Raw genomic sequence first — 14,651 nt, 5'->3', positions numbered from 1 at the left:
GGAGCGATGCAAGATGGGAAGCAATTGACCTGGCCGGGTCATCTTCCTTCATTCCAGCTGACTATGATTACGACTATTCAAAACTTCACACTGTAATCCCAAAATGCAGCTACTATTCAACAGCTACGGCCTAATCCATTGCTTCTGTCCCTCAAACTATGCATATCTTCAAAATACTCCCTCTGTTTCATAACGTAAGAACATTGTTCAAACTATGTTAGCTTGAAAAATGCTTTTATATTATGGGACGGCAAGAGTATCATTTTAACCCGACCAAAAGCTTCACACCATTCCAGGGCCATGTGGAGCGTTTCCCTCCTCATCTGTGCGGAATACGTAGTCTCCTATGAAATATACAGTTCCACATTTAAAACATCTGTATAATGAGTGCCAACAATGATTCCACATTTCTAAAATAATACTCATACCGCGATTACTTAACGCGAAAACCTACAACGACGTCTCTCTCCGCTGTATATGGAGGGAAATAAAATTGCACAAAAGGTATGCCTTAATTAGGAAGTAAATGGAAAGCAAGCACTCATCAGCCCAAAATGGTGATATGTCAATCAATCAATGGATCTACCCTCCATATGGTGTGTGTGCAACAGTTTAAAGTGTTTACCCGCAAAAAAAAACAGTTTAAAGTGTAAAAAGGCAGTGAGATCTTTTGCAAAAAGGAAAAAAAAAAGAGAAAGTGCTAAGGAAAAGGGAGGAAAGTTCCATCAAGGCCATGTGAAGGCCGGCAGCTCCAATTCTTCTGAGGCGGTGGTGAGAGAAGCAACCTCTTTCTTGTTTCCTGCCACCAATCACGTGACTCCGTATGTCCACGTCGACCCCTCCCTCCCCTCTCCTCCGGATTGATTTGATTTGTTTGTCATTAGTAGTATTAAACAAATTATTTATCAATAAACAATTGATGATCCAAGTGTCCCAGTTGATGAATTAGTTAATTCGGTTAGGCCAGCCTAACCCAGAGATTCTTGTACATGCATGTTAACCGCAAATCAAGCAGCTAATTGACGAGACTGCTAATCCAGCAGCCAAGACAAGAAGAAGATTAGGTGGTAATGAATCCAGGGAAGAGGCCTTCTAGAAGAAACATAGTAGCTGGCCACGTCGCCCCTCCATTTGGAATTTCAAAGTGGAGACTTGGCAGTGGGAGGAAAAATTCAGCCCCCATACAAAAAAGTCTCGCCTGTCGAACCGCGCCGCGTCTTTCTGCTGTCCGATTTAGAGTTTCAAGCGGAGAGGGGGAGTGAAAACTCGCCATATGTGACGTTTTCATCTTCGTCGCCGTCAAAACCGCATTCCGTCGCCCGATCTTTGGGAACGCTGTTTGGAATTAAATTAAAATAAACAGTCGTTCCTCCTTCTCCTCCTCTACATCAGCAGTGATGTAGATACACGCACACAAAATTTTATATTTTTTGCGAGATATCCACGCACACAATTACGGTTATAGATAGAGAGACAAGTCAACAAGGTAGGCAGGAATATAAAAAACCTCGCTTGGCCGTTGCCAAACTGCGTTCGGTTACGGTGCCTGATTTAGAATCTCAAGTCGAGGGAAAGGAAAGGAAAACACACGGTTTCAGAAATGTTTTGTTATAGAAAGTAAGTGTGTGCTCCTCCGCTTCGGCGGTTATCCTGGTGCACACCATTTGTAGATACAAGCACGAAAGCGAAGCCAACAAGGCGGGCACGACGTGCGTTTGATGAACTACAATAGGAGAAGGATTTTTGAAATTCCGTTGAGGGAATTTTAAGTATATACTTTTTGCTCCTGCAGCAGTCGGTCTTGTTGGTTAGATTTATGGTCAAAGGTAAAAAAACGTATAAGATTTTTGTTTTTTTACATATCAACCAATAAGAGATGTGTGGCGTGCATGCTTTTGGTGACTTAAGACTTGCATGCAATGCTATTAATTAGCAAATAAACATTAAGTTATTTTGTTTTTCCTTCCTCCTTGGTCGCGGTGCACAATCTAAAATGACTTGTTCACTAAACGGAGGGAGTAGTATGTATTTCAGAATTCTAGTAAGGAGGAGGAGGAGGAAGCTTCTATTAAATTTCTGTCCTTGACATGGCCAATATAGTTTCTCACAGATTTCCATGCATGCCCAATCAAAGTCAGCGCCACCACCACCACCACCACCAGATGAATGGATGGATGAAAAAGTCAACCATGGTGACTGCATGACCAGAGAAGAGAAGAGAAGAGGAGAGTGGCGTCTCTTTCCTGGCATGTGCCAAATCAGCCCTTGCCCTGACAGGTTAAGGTTAAGATTAAGATTAAGATTAGCAGGAAGGAAGGAAATTACTGTAGTAGAGAAGAGAATCAAACCAAATCAGCAGCTGCCACCAGCATTTGCATTTGTATCCCACTCACTGTTAGTGACCAAAGCCCACCAGCAGCAGCACCAGCAGAGCACTTTCTCCTCTCCTTCTTCTTCCTCCTCCCCTCTCCTCTCCCCTTCACACACACCAGACAACAACAAGGACCAGAGGACACGGAGAAGAAGATTAAGTCTCCCCTGCTTGGCCTGCGGAGCCTACAAAGCCCTCGTATTCGTTTCCTTTTTAATTTCATTCCAAGATCAGGTCCTCTTTCTTGGCTCCAAATTTATACCCACATAGCGCTACTGCCTGCCACATCTCCATTGGATCTTCTGCTCGCCATCTGTCCTCCTCCGTCCCCTTGTTCCAATCGCCCGCCATTGCCGCCCTCCCAATCTCCCATCTCCCTTCTTTCCTCCCCTGCAAGTATCCAAATCCAACCACTATAGCTGCAGCAGCCAGCAGCTCTGCTCTTGCAACGCAGCTTTAAGCACCCAGGACACAAAAGCCAAGCAAAAATTGCGTCTTTCCTCTCCCCGGCGCGCTCCCCGCAGCCCCTAATGGCCTCCTCCGGGGGCGGCCGCGGCGGCGACACGGACAACGACGGGCGCCGGGGCCGGCGGCGGCGGCGCAAGGTGCTGCTCAGCAAGCTCTACACCTTCGCGGCCTGCGCGCGCCGGCCCAGCGCCGTGGACGACGAGGGGTCCCGGATCGGCGGGCCGGGATTCTCGCGGGTGGTCCACGCCAACGACCCCGCGGCGGCGGCCGACGCGGCCGCCGCCGGCGGGTACCGGTCCAACTACGTCTCCACCACAAAGTACAGCGCGGTGACCTTCATCCCCAAGTCGCTGTTCGAGCAGTTCCGGCGGGTGGCCAACATCTACTTCCTCGTCGTCGCCTGCCTCTCCTACACCCCCATCGCCCCCTTCCGGGGCGCCACCGCCGTCGGGCCGCTCGTCCTCGTCCTCCTCGTCACCATGATCAAGGAGGCCATCGAGGACTGGCGCCGCAAGCAGCAGGTTTGCGCATTTTCCCCCATTCTTCTTCCTCCTGGATCTGCATCTGCATCTCCATCTTCTTCTTCTTCTTCTGCACTGCAATTTTTTATTCAATTCAATTCAATCCAATCCAATCCAATCCCCATTCATTCAGCAATGACATCATTTCCTTCCACCAGTGTATGGGACCAAATCCATCTGCTACCCATAATTTCAGCAAAATTAACACAAAAATAGGGAGGCTGGGGAGGCAGGGGTTGGTGGAGCAGTTATAGCCACTCAGTCCTTCATTCTATTTCCTCCAGTACTGGTACAAGATATTGCTTAGAGGAGATGTGGTCCAATTACAATTAGTCCTTTGCTAAAAACAACAGATTCATAACTATGATTCTTGCTTGCCAGTACTTTCTCCTGCTCTTGTTAGTAGTGCCAATATATTTTTTGCTGAAAAACAGTGGATGAATGTTTGTTTCTTGCTTGGTGCATCCAGGACATTGAGGTGAACAATAGGAAGACAAAGGTGTTCCAGGACGGCGCGTTCCGGCGCACCAAATGGACCAAGCTCCGCGTCGGCGACGTCGTCAAGGTCGAGAAGGACGAGTTCTTCCCCGCCGACCTCGTCCTCCTCTCCTCCAGCTACGACGACGCCATCTGCTACGTCGAGACCATGAACCTCGACGGCGAGACCAACCTCAAGCTCAAGCAGTCCCTCGAGCTCACCTCACATTTGCAGGATGATGCGAGTTTCGGTGGTTTTGGGGCTGTCATAAGGTGTGAAGACCCGAATGCAAACCTGTATTCGTTTGTTGGGAACATAGAGGTGGAAGAGCAGCAGCAGCAGTACCCTCTGTCGCCCCAGCAGCTCCTGCTCAGGGACTCCAAGCTTCGGAACACCGAGTACGTGTACGGCGTGGTGGTTTTCACTGGCCACGACACAAAGGTGATGCAGAATGCCACCAGCGCCCCCTCCAAGAGGAGCAAGATTGAGAAGAAGATGGATGGGGCCATTTACGTCCTCATGTCCATCCTCGTCCTCATTTCGGTCATTGGCTCGGTCGTCTTCGGCCTTGCGACCAAGCATGATCTGGTGGATGGCAGGATGAAGAGGTGGTACCTCAGGCCGGATAACCCCGACAACATCTACGATCCCAACAACCCGGCCGTGTCGGCGGCGCTGCATTTCTTCACGGCCATGATCCTTTACGGCTACTTCATCCCCATCTCCCTCTACGTCTCCATCGAGCTCGTCAAGCTGCTGCAGGCTCTCTTCATCAACAGTGACATCCATATGTATCATGAGGAGAGCGACACGCCGGCTCATGCCAGGACCTCCAACTTGAACGAGGAGCTGGGCCAGGTCTACACCATTCTCACCGATAAGACCGGGACTCTGACTTGCAACTCCATGGAGTTCATCAAATGTTCCATCGCGGGCACGGCGTATGGACGTGGAATCACCGAGGTCGAGAGAGCTATGGCAAAGAGAAACGGTTCTCCCGTGATCTCTGATTTTGAGATTGGCGTCGAAGACTTCCACTCTGAGGGCAGATCTGCGATCAAAGGATTTAACTTCAGAGATGAGCGTGTCATGGATGGTAACTGGGTTCACCAAGCCCACTCCGGTGTGATCGAGATGTTCTTCCGGTTGCTGGCCATCTGCCACACATGCATACCGGAGGTCGACGAAGTAACAGGGAAGATTTCGTACGAAGCAGAGTCTCCCGATGAGGCGGCCTTTGTTGTCGCGGCACATGAACTTGGTTTCACTTTCTACCAAAGGACGCAGGCAGGTGTTTATCTGCATGAGTTGGATCCCTCGTCTGGAGAGCAAGTTGACAGGTATGTGGGTTTGAACTTGCGTCAGATTTTCACGTGAAAATTCAGGAATGATCTAGCTGTAACACTAACATCAACCTTTTTTTTTCTTTTCTGGCAGATTTTATAAGGTCTTGCATGTCCTTGAGTTCAGCAGTGCTCGGAGGCGGATGTCGGTGATAGTCAAGGACGAGGAGGGGAAAACATTTATCTTCAGTAAAGGTGCCGACAGGTTAGTACTATCTTCAGTAATCTGATGCATCTACTCTTGCTCTCTGTATTTGTACGATGGATGTATCTTGACTTGTTCTCAACATGCGCAGCATAATGTACGAGAGGCTATCAACCTCTGAGAGTACGTATGCTGAAGCGACGCAGAAGCACATAAATGATTACGCGGATGCTGGCCTCAGAACACTAGTTCTTGCATACCGTCAGCTCGAGGAGATCGAGTACGCAAAATTCGAAAGGAAGTTCACTGCAGCTAAGAATTCTGTCAGCGCTGATCGGGATGAGCTGATTGACGAGGCTGCAGATTTGATAGAGAGGGATTTGATTCTTCTTGGTGCTACCGCCGTTGAGGACAAGCTACAAAAGGGGGTGAGTCATTTGCTGCCGTAAAATGGAACATTGTAATAGTACTTATCTTTGGTTTGTGTGTGCTAATTTCCATTTTCTAGGTACCTGACTGCATCGACAAACTTGCTAAGGCTGGCATCAAGATATGGGTGCTGACGGGCGACAAGATGGAGACCGCCATCAACATCGGGTATAGCATCTGTCCTGGATGTTTCGATGCTTATAGTGATATTTGGCCAATTTTATGAACTTACTAAAATCCGATGATGCTCGTTTTCTTCACAGATATGCGTGCAGTCTACTCAGACAAGGGATGAAACAAATAACCATCACACTGGATACACCAGATATCATTGCCTTGGAGAAAGGTGGTGACAAAGGAGCCATTAATAAGGTAGATAAAGTATTGCTGATTATAGTTACCGAGTCCTTTATATAGTACACGGACCAATTCTTTTGCAGTTTGTACTATCTATCGGTTCTATAGTGCATTACGTTTGGTGACAAATTAACTACATAACTGCCTGCATATTGATCAAACACCTGGTCTGTTTTACGATAATACTAACACCAATTTTTTTCTGATATATGGCAGGCATCGAAGGTTAGTGTGGTGCAGCAAATCAGTGAAGGAAAGAAACTCATAAATGCATCTGGCAATGAATCTTTTGCTTTGATCATTGATGGGAAGTCACTTACATATGCGCTCAAAGACGATGCCAAGGCCGCATTCCTTGATCTCGCAATTGCCTGTGGGTCAGTCATTTGCTGCCGTTCTTCCCCAAAGCAGAAGGCTCTTGTAAGCTCAAATTTCACCTCAGAAATTGTTGTGTTCTTCCATCTTCCCAGGAAATGAGAGTGGATTCTTAACTGTCTATCTTCATCTGTGATTCAGGTCACGAGGCTGGTCAAAACCGGCACCGGTAAAGTTACGTTGGCAATTGGCGATGGTGCGAACGATGTAGGCATGATTCAGGAGGCGGATATCGGGGTAGGGATCAGCGGTGCCGAAGGGATGCAGGCTGTCATGGCGAGCGATGTTTCCATTGCGCAGTTCCGCTTCCTTGAGCGCCTGCTGCTTGTCCATGGGCATTGGTGTTATAGCAGGATCTCATCAATGGTAAGCAATGCAAAATCATTGGCACGTGTGAATTACTACTCTTCTGCTTACTATGATTTATGAAGAGAGCATGTGGCGGTTTTGCTGAGCGTCTCCCTTGTTTTTGTATTGGATCAACAGGTATGCTACTTCTTGTATAAGAACATCACATTCGGTGTGACCCTGTTCCTGTACGAGTCCTTTTCAACATTCTCCGGCCAGACTTTGTACAACGACTGGTCCATGTCTCTCTACAATGTCCTTTTCACGTCACTGCCTGTGATCGCCATGGGCGTGTTCGACCAAGATGTTTCCGCCCGGTTCTGTCTCAAGGTACGCTCGCGCTCACATCGGTTTCTGAAAATTAATCAACGCTGGATCATCAAAAAGAAAAAGGAATTGCTCACTGTTTCTGGAAATGCAATGCAATGCAGTACCCGATGCTCTACCAGGAGGGCCCTCAGAACCTGCTCTTCCGGTGGTCAAGGCTCCTAGGCTGGATGCTGCACGGTGTCGGCAGCGCCGTGATCATCTTCTTCCTCACCATCGCGTCGCTCAAGCATCAAGCGTTCCGCAAAGACGGCGAGGTCATAGACCTCTCAATCCTCGGCGCGACCGCCTACACGTGCGTTGTCTGGGCTGTCAACATGCAGATGGCGATCACGGTGAACTACTTCACCCTCATCCAGCACATCTGCATCTGGAGCGGCATCTTCCTATGGTACGTACCATCTAGCGACGACAACTAAATTAACCAGAGCAACTCACTCACCCACTCACTATTTTTCTGGACCAAACTGACACAACCTCTTTGTGCTGCCTTGCAGGTACCTGTTCCTCATAATCTACGGCGCCATCACGCCGTCCTTCTCGACCACATTCTTCATGGTGTTCTCGGAGGCGCTGGGGGGCGCGCCGGCCTACTGGGTGGTGACCCTGCTGGTGGCCGTGGCGGCACTCATCCCCTACTTCACCCTCGCTGTGGTCAAGACATGGTTCTTCCCGGACTACCACAACAAGATCCAGTGGCTGCAGCACACGGCCAAGCACGAGGACCCCGAGGAGGAGCTGGGCGTCGTCCTGCGCCAGTTCTCGGTGAGGTCCACCGGGGTGGGCGTGTCGGCGCGCCGCGACGCCAAGCTCGTCCGCACCAACAGCAAGGCCTTCCACTTGGACTCATCATCACAATCACAAGCCACCGTTGAGCTGACTTAGCGCGCGCACACACACACAAACACACTAGATATCAGCAGCATGCAGCTCCCCTGTAAATATGATGATGAGCAGCAGCTTAAGCTTGGCAGAAACTAAGCTTCTGCCTTTTGTTTGCCTGCTGCTTCTCAGAGTGTTGCTAACCTGGTCAGGTGTTTAGAGATGAGCGGGTTTCGCCGGTCGAATTAGGGTTTAACTGTACATGATGAGGATTATTGATTTTGTTTGTAGACAGTAGCTACAAAAGGGAGGAAGGAATGGACTGATGAGGACAGTGGATGTACATTGGAGTGGAGTGGAGGGATGTAAGTGTAGGAGATGGATGGATACTTAGCTTGTTCCCCTCATTATTATTTGGGGATAATTTTTCCCTTGTTTCTTTTGTTCCTTTGTTCCTAAGTTAAGAATATATATATCCTTCTGCGGAATAATAATATGAATAAAACCTGTATTCTAGTTTTGCTGTCATTGAAAGAAAGAATGGATGCCCTCTTTGGTGCTGATATCGCCGTATGTTTCCGCCTTCTTTCGTATCGACATTACTTTTTTTTTTCGTTTCGACATTACTTAGCAAGCGGGGAAAGAATGATGGTGTTCAAAGGGGCCCTGATTTCAACCGAACTATGAAAGAAGAGCAGGGAAATCATGGTTAATTAATAGTCATACACTCTTTGAAAAAATCATTGTTTTTTACATGTTTTTATCATAACATATCAATAAACCTAATAAAATTGTAATATTGCGAAGATCCGGGATAAAATCTGTAAACACATATGAATTTCAATTATGAATCACATGTCTAACACAAGATCTTATCTACATAATAATGATGACTAGTAGAAGAGAATCTCATGAATCATGTGTGATGGAGATGACTGGTCGACTGTACAGTACATAGATGGCCTAACATTGACAGCAAGTCCTTGAGAAGAAACAGTCAAATTATTAGGCTGATGACTGACCTGAAACCTGAAAGCAACCGGGCAGGGATATAAACAAGATCTCTTCCCCTTTCTGCACGGCTCTCATGCACTACACACTACACACACATGAGGTGAGGTCATGGTCTCTCTTCTCCTTTCAATGGTCTATGCTTCTAGAAGAAGCCATGCGTACCATTCGCCGAAAAATAAAAGTCATCCATGAAGAATTTTGGTACTTGGCAGTTAGGATGTCATCAGCGGCTAACACCGTACACGTGGCGTGGCGAAATCCGGTGATGTTAGGCACTGGTGTAGGTGTCAAATATTTATTTCTTTGTTGCAACCTTGACCATCCACTGAGAATGAGTTGCCATTATAACCAACAGCAATAATGCATTCCACAGGAATGAGTGAGTTCTAAAAAAATTCTATGAGTCAAAGAACACTCATAAAAAAACAATCTAGAGGATAAAAAAATAATCCAAAACCTATGAATCATACAGCAAATATTTCTTGAAGTTCGGCAATCTTTTTTCTTTCTTTCACGGTGGCTGGAATCCTCCGAAATTCACTCTTATAATATCTCACAACCCAAAAAATGTCATACGAATTCAAAGCTCATCAGAGAGCATTAATTCTTTTTTCCCTAGGAAGGAGAATTTTGTAGCATTAGATTTTTCTCCCGTGACTTGAGCTTTTAATTGAAGTCAATGGTACATGCTCTTACTCCTAGATGATGCAAATCTATACCTACCTACTTATAAAAGGAGAACCGCTTCTTACCGCCGTAATTTTGTCCCTTTTTTGACCGTCCACCTCGCTCTCATAATTTTGATCCGGTCCGGTTTATAAGCTTCACAAGTCAATGGGCCAGAATTTTTGTTATCGGCTGATAAAAAATGTCCGACCTCACGAGCTGCCCTCCCCTTCCTTATGAGGGCAGCAAACAACTGCAGCAAAGGGGAAAAAATTCCTTATGCATGTATTACAATTTCATATTCTAACTAATAGTCCCACACTGCTCCTTCACATCAAATCCTAGCAACTTATATACATATGGAGTTGCCATAATCAACAAGCCAACAAAAAGAGGGGTGGGATATGAGATTATGGCCGCCCGGCAACGCGCAGATGTGTAGGAGCCCGCATGGCCGCTGTCGGTGCGGGAGGAACCATGGCCGCCGTCAGACTCCCGAAAGAGTGTGCAGGAGCCCGCCATTGCCGGCGGCGGAGGAGGAGAGCGGGGATCCCGGAGATACGGTGCAGGGCAGTATAGTGAGAGCAACCACCAGCGGCGACACATTCCGAGGGGAGGAAGGTCATGGAAATCTGGGTATGCATATGTTATCGGATTTGATGCTACATCTTTTTATTTTATGGTTGAATTTAAATTACATTTTGTCCCTCACGAACTCATGCTGGCTACGAGGACGCGAAAACTGAAAGGTAAACAGACATCATACATACATGAATAAGGATTAGTCAATGTTGGACTAACATATATACACTAGTTAAGGCACACGCGACAAAAACATATATGCACGTCCAATAAAGCTAGAATAGAGGAAATTGCATCTAGCCGTGAACTGGCTCAACAGACTAAGCAAAACAAAAAGTTAGAATATCTATATGTCAAGGACTTCCAATTAGCACACACGGCAGAAGCATGCATGTTTGAATGTCGGACAAGATATATCGTATTTTTAGTTTTTGGTGTCGGTAACACAAAATAAGCATTGTGTACGATATTTTTTATTATCAATATGTTGATCTAAAGATCAGGTTGTTCATCTCATTAGTTTACTAGGATATCCCAAGTTTCAAACTAGCACCCCAACGAATCCTATTGTTAATCGATCATTATTTTTGGTATCATCAAACTTATCCTATACTTATCCACCCTTATTAATGATAATTGGAGTTTTCATTGCAATGAAGTTGTAACTCTTTTTTTCTTCTTCCGTTACAACACACGGACGTGTGTGCTAGCTATAACTAAAGTGTACGCTGAAATATGCCGATGCTCCATTAAGTGTGCAAGCATGACATTAATTAGTGATGCTTACGTACAAATAAGTGCTTGTTCGCAGCAACAAAAGAAAACACCGTATCATGAACAGGGCAGACGAGATCAATGGAATTGGTCCCATGGTGCCTTAGCGCGATGACTTTCCGACTGTCTATTACAACAAGTTTTGCCCGGCTCTGGCGAGGGAGAGGCGATGACAGCGGCGCGCCTTTGGCACGCTTCAGTCTTTGTAGACGTCTTCAGATGGTCTACGGATCTGAATGTAATTTTATTATTTCCAGTGTTCGTTGTAATATCATGATTGAAGATTAATAGATTGAAATTTTCTCGCAAACCAAAATGAAAGTCCGTGTCATAGGCCACACAGACCCGATGGAAGTCCCTGTCATGGGCCCCACAAACCCCATGGATAACATGTGTTTTCATGGCTCAGAAAAGGTGACAAGGACTTGAGGAAATCCCATTCCCCTTGGGCTGCAGTCCCTGGTGTTTGAGCATGTCCAGGAGCGTCATGGAATCGTTTCTTCCATGGGAGGTGCTGTGCGCGGTGGTGGCCGCGGCCATGGCGTGGTGCGCCGTGCGGGCGCTGGAGTGGGCGTGGTGGAGGCCCCGGCGGCTGGACCGGGCACTGCGGTCGCAGGGCCTCCGCACCGCCCCGTGGCCGGCGACTCGCCGCTGATGCAGCGGCTGAACAGGGAGGCCAGGTCCCGGGCCATGCCGCTGGGGGTGGGATGCCACGACGTGGTGCCGCTCTTCCACCGGGCCATGCAGGAGCACGGTACGTAGCATAGCCTAGCCTACCTGCTCCATCCACCCCGCCGGTTCATTACTTTTGAAATTTCTCTGGTCCTGCCCTTGTCACACCTTCGTATAAAAACATGTTCTCTTTCTTTGAGGAAGCTATATATATTTTCTCCCATGCTTCTCTTGTAAAGAATGTAATGGAACTACTGATCTAGTGTCATATTTTTTTCTATTGTATGTAGTAGTACAAACTTTTTCGTTGTAATTTGAAAAGGTGATAGAGATACTAAGTCATTGCCCGTGCATATGCCATTGTAATTTGTAAAAGCCATAGATGTTATGTCATTGCCCGTGCATATGCCATTGTAATTTGTAAAAGTGATACTTATGCCAATCAATGTTCTAGCAATATTGATCTTAACAAACTAAACAAACGGACTATTTACATATACTCCCTCCGTTTTTATTTAGTTCGCATATTAGCTTTGGTCAAAGTCAAGCTTTACAAACTTTGACCTAGTTTATATACAAAAATATTAAGATATACAATAACAAATCAACAACATTAGATTTATTATTAAATGTACTTTCACATCGTATAGATTTATTATGATAAATGTCTATATTGTTTTCTATGAACTTGGTCAAACTTTACGAAGTTTGACTTCAGTCAACTCTAGTATGCAGAGTAAATAAAAACGGAGGGAGTATTTCCAAGCTGGTTAGCAAATACTCCACTTAGATAAATAGACTAATTGAAAATGAAAATGTACACACACATAACTAAAAAGAAATACTGCTAATTAAAAAGCTTGCTCATGCTTGATGGTTTGGCAGGTAAGATGTCAATCACTTGGTTTGGACCAGTACCTAGAGTGACCATTACCAAGCCTGAACTGGTGCGAGAAGTTCAAGTTTGGCCGGCTCCAGAGGATGTTGCACAACGGCGTGGGTAGCCACGAGGGCGAGAAATGGGCCAGGCACAGGAGGATCATCAACCCTGCCTTCCATCTGGAGAAGCTCAAGGTGATACATACATACTATTTCTGTTGTGTCATTGACATGGCAAACTGGCACAAACTGTCATGAAACTGGTGTTGGATCAACTTTCAGCGCATGTTGCCGGCCTTGGCAGCATGTTGCACGGAGCTGGTGCAGAGATGGGAGGGTCTAGCCCTAGCCATGCGAGGTGGATGTTTGGCCTGACATGCAGAGCCTGACAGGGGATGTCATCTCTCGCGCCGCATTTGGCAGCAGCTACCTGGAGGGCCGGAGGGTCTTCCAGCTTCAGGGGGAGCAGCTTGAGCTCGTCCTGCTCGCCATGAGCAAGATGCACATCCCTGGTTATTTCTTCTTGCCAACAAGAGCCAACCGAAGGATGAAGCAGATCGCCGCCGAGATCGAGAGGGTCCTCAAGGGCATCGTCGCCAAGAGAGAGGACGCCATGAGAGCCGGCGAGGCCACGAGCGACGACCTTCTCGGGCTGCTGCTGGAGTCTAACATGGCGGGGCACTGCAGGGATGATTCGAAGGGCGCCGGCATGGGCATCACGACCGACGACGTGATCGGGGAGTGCAAGCTGTTCTACTTCGCCGGCGCGGAGACCACGTCGGTGCTGCTCACGTGGACGCTGATCCTGCTCTGCATGCACCCGGAGTGGCAGGACCGGGCCAGGGAGGAGGTCCTGCAAGCCTTCGGCGCCGCCGGCACGCCGGATTACGACGGGCTGAGCCGCCTGAGGGTGGCGACCATGGTGCTGCACGAGGTGCTGCGGCTGTACACGCCGGTGACGGCCATCCACCGCGAGACGTACAAGCCCATGGAGCTCGGCGGCGTGAGGTACCCGGCGGGCGTGGTGCTCATGCTGCCGCTGCTCTGCGTCCACCACGACAAGGAGGTGTGGGGCGCCGACGCCGACGAGTTCAGGCCGGAGAGGTTCGCCGAGGGGATCTCCAAGGCGTCCGTCGACGCGCCGGCGTTCTTCCCCTTTGGGTGGGGCCCGCGGGTGTGCATCGGGCAGAACTTCGCGCTGCTCGAGGCCAAGATGGGGCTCGCCGTCATCCTGCGCCGCTTCTCCTTGCAGCTCTCGCCGTCGTACACGCACGCGCCGTTCCCCGCCGGCCTGCTGCAGCCGCAGCACGGCGCGCAACTCAGGCTCAAGACCCTAATTCAGTGAGCCAGCTACATATCACAAGATGGGATCCATGATCCATCTGCATGTACTCCCTCCGTTTCAAATTACTCGTCGCAGAAATGAATGTATCTAGAACTAAAATACATCTACATACATCCATACCTACGACAAGCAATTCAGAACGGAGGGAGTACATCACTCAACAAGCAGGAATATATGGTTGTGTATTGAGTATTGACTTCCTATATGCCTTGTATGATTGTATCATATAACAACCCAAGTTTCTCTACTAGTGCTTGCTCAAGAAAAGCGTCAGACTCTGAGGTGGTTCTTCTGCAGCTAGTGCCATTTTGCTCACCTTTATCATGGCAATCCAATCTAGCTAGTACTGCTATTGCTCTCACAGTCAGTGTTAGAGATATATACGGGATTAGACAGAAATTGTTTCCATCATAACGACCAAAGTTTCTCTAGTAGCTACTGCTTGCTCAAGAAATGGTCCTTGTGCAGCAAAGGGTGCCATTTTGCTCACCTTGATGGCAGAACAATCTAAGTAATACCGTTATTATTCTATGAGTGTTAGGGATATATATTTGGTTGTTAGACAGTGCACTGGATTAGATATAAATTTTCATTGTATTTCTAGGAGGCTTCTCACCCTCCAAGTTTTGTACCACTATATATACTCGTCCTCGACGCTTAATACACACACCGAAATTGTGGACACGACCGAACGACGCCTCCTCTTGCATGGCTGTTGTTCCCTACATATATTTG

The 14,651-nt window shown here is 47.5% G+C and overlaps 1 protein-coding gene and 1 pseudogene across 1 annotated transcript; both read left to right on the top strand.

The window, feature by feature from the left end:
• Positions 1-2,404: 2,404 nt before the first annotated feature.
• Positions 2,405-8,512, top strand: LOC119357407 (putative phospholipid-transporting ATPase 9). Its single transcript, XM_037624377.1, has 11 exons — positions 2,405-3,360; positions 3,830-5,178; positions 5,276-5,386; positions 5,478-5,754; positions 5,835-5,923; positions 6,019-6,127; positions 6,329-6,532; positions 6,629-6,853; positions 6,974-7,165; positions 7,267-7,553; positions 7,660-8,512. Exons 1-11 carry the CDS (start codon positions 2,902-2,904, stop codon positions 8,045-8,047), a joined length of 3,690 nt encoding a protein of 1,229 aa, XP_037480274.1. The 5' UTR covers positions 2,405-2,901; the 3' UTR covers positions 8,048-8,512.
• Positions 8,513-11,484: 2,972 nt separating this feature from the next.
• Positions 11,485-14,163, top strand: LOC119357396 (annotated as a pseudogene).
• The last annotated feature ends 488 nt before the right edge of the window (positions 14,164-14,651 follow it).

Source organism: Triticum dicoccoides, chromosome 1A (genome assembly GCF_002162155.2).
Source record: "Triticum dicoccoides isolate Atlit2015 ecotype Zavitan chromosome 1A, WEW_v2.0, whole genome shotgun sequence".
Taxonomy (NCBI): domain Eukaryota; kingdom Viridiplantae; phylum Streptophyta; class Magnoliopsida; order Poales; family Poaceae; genus Triticum; species Triticum dicoccoides.
The sequence above is the reverse complement of the archived record's forward strand: the minus strand, read 5'-3'. Positions and strand labels throughout refer to the sequence as shown.

Bases quoted from the DNA above. Each gene is read 5' to 3' on its own strand.
- LOC119357407 (XM_037624377.1), top strand. From the start codon at position 2,902: ATGGCCTCCTCCGGGGGCGGCCGCGGCGGCGACACGGACAACGACGGG. The intron at 5,755-5,834 runs GTGAGTCATTTG...TCCATTTTCTAG, and splicing joins AGGACAAGCTACAAAAGGGG to GTACCTGACTGCATCGACAA. The intron at 6,128-6,328 runs GTAGATAAAGTA...GATATATGGCAG, and splicing joins ACAAAGGAGCCATTAATAAG to GCATCGAAGGTTAGTGTGGT.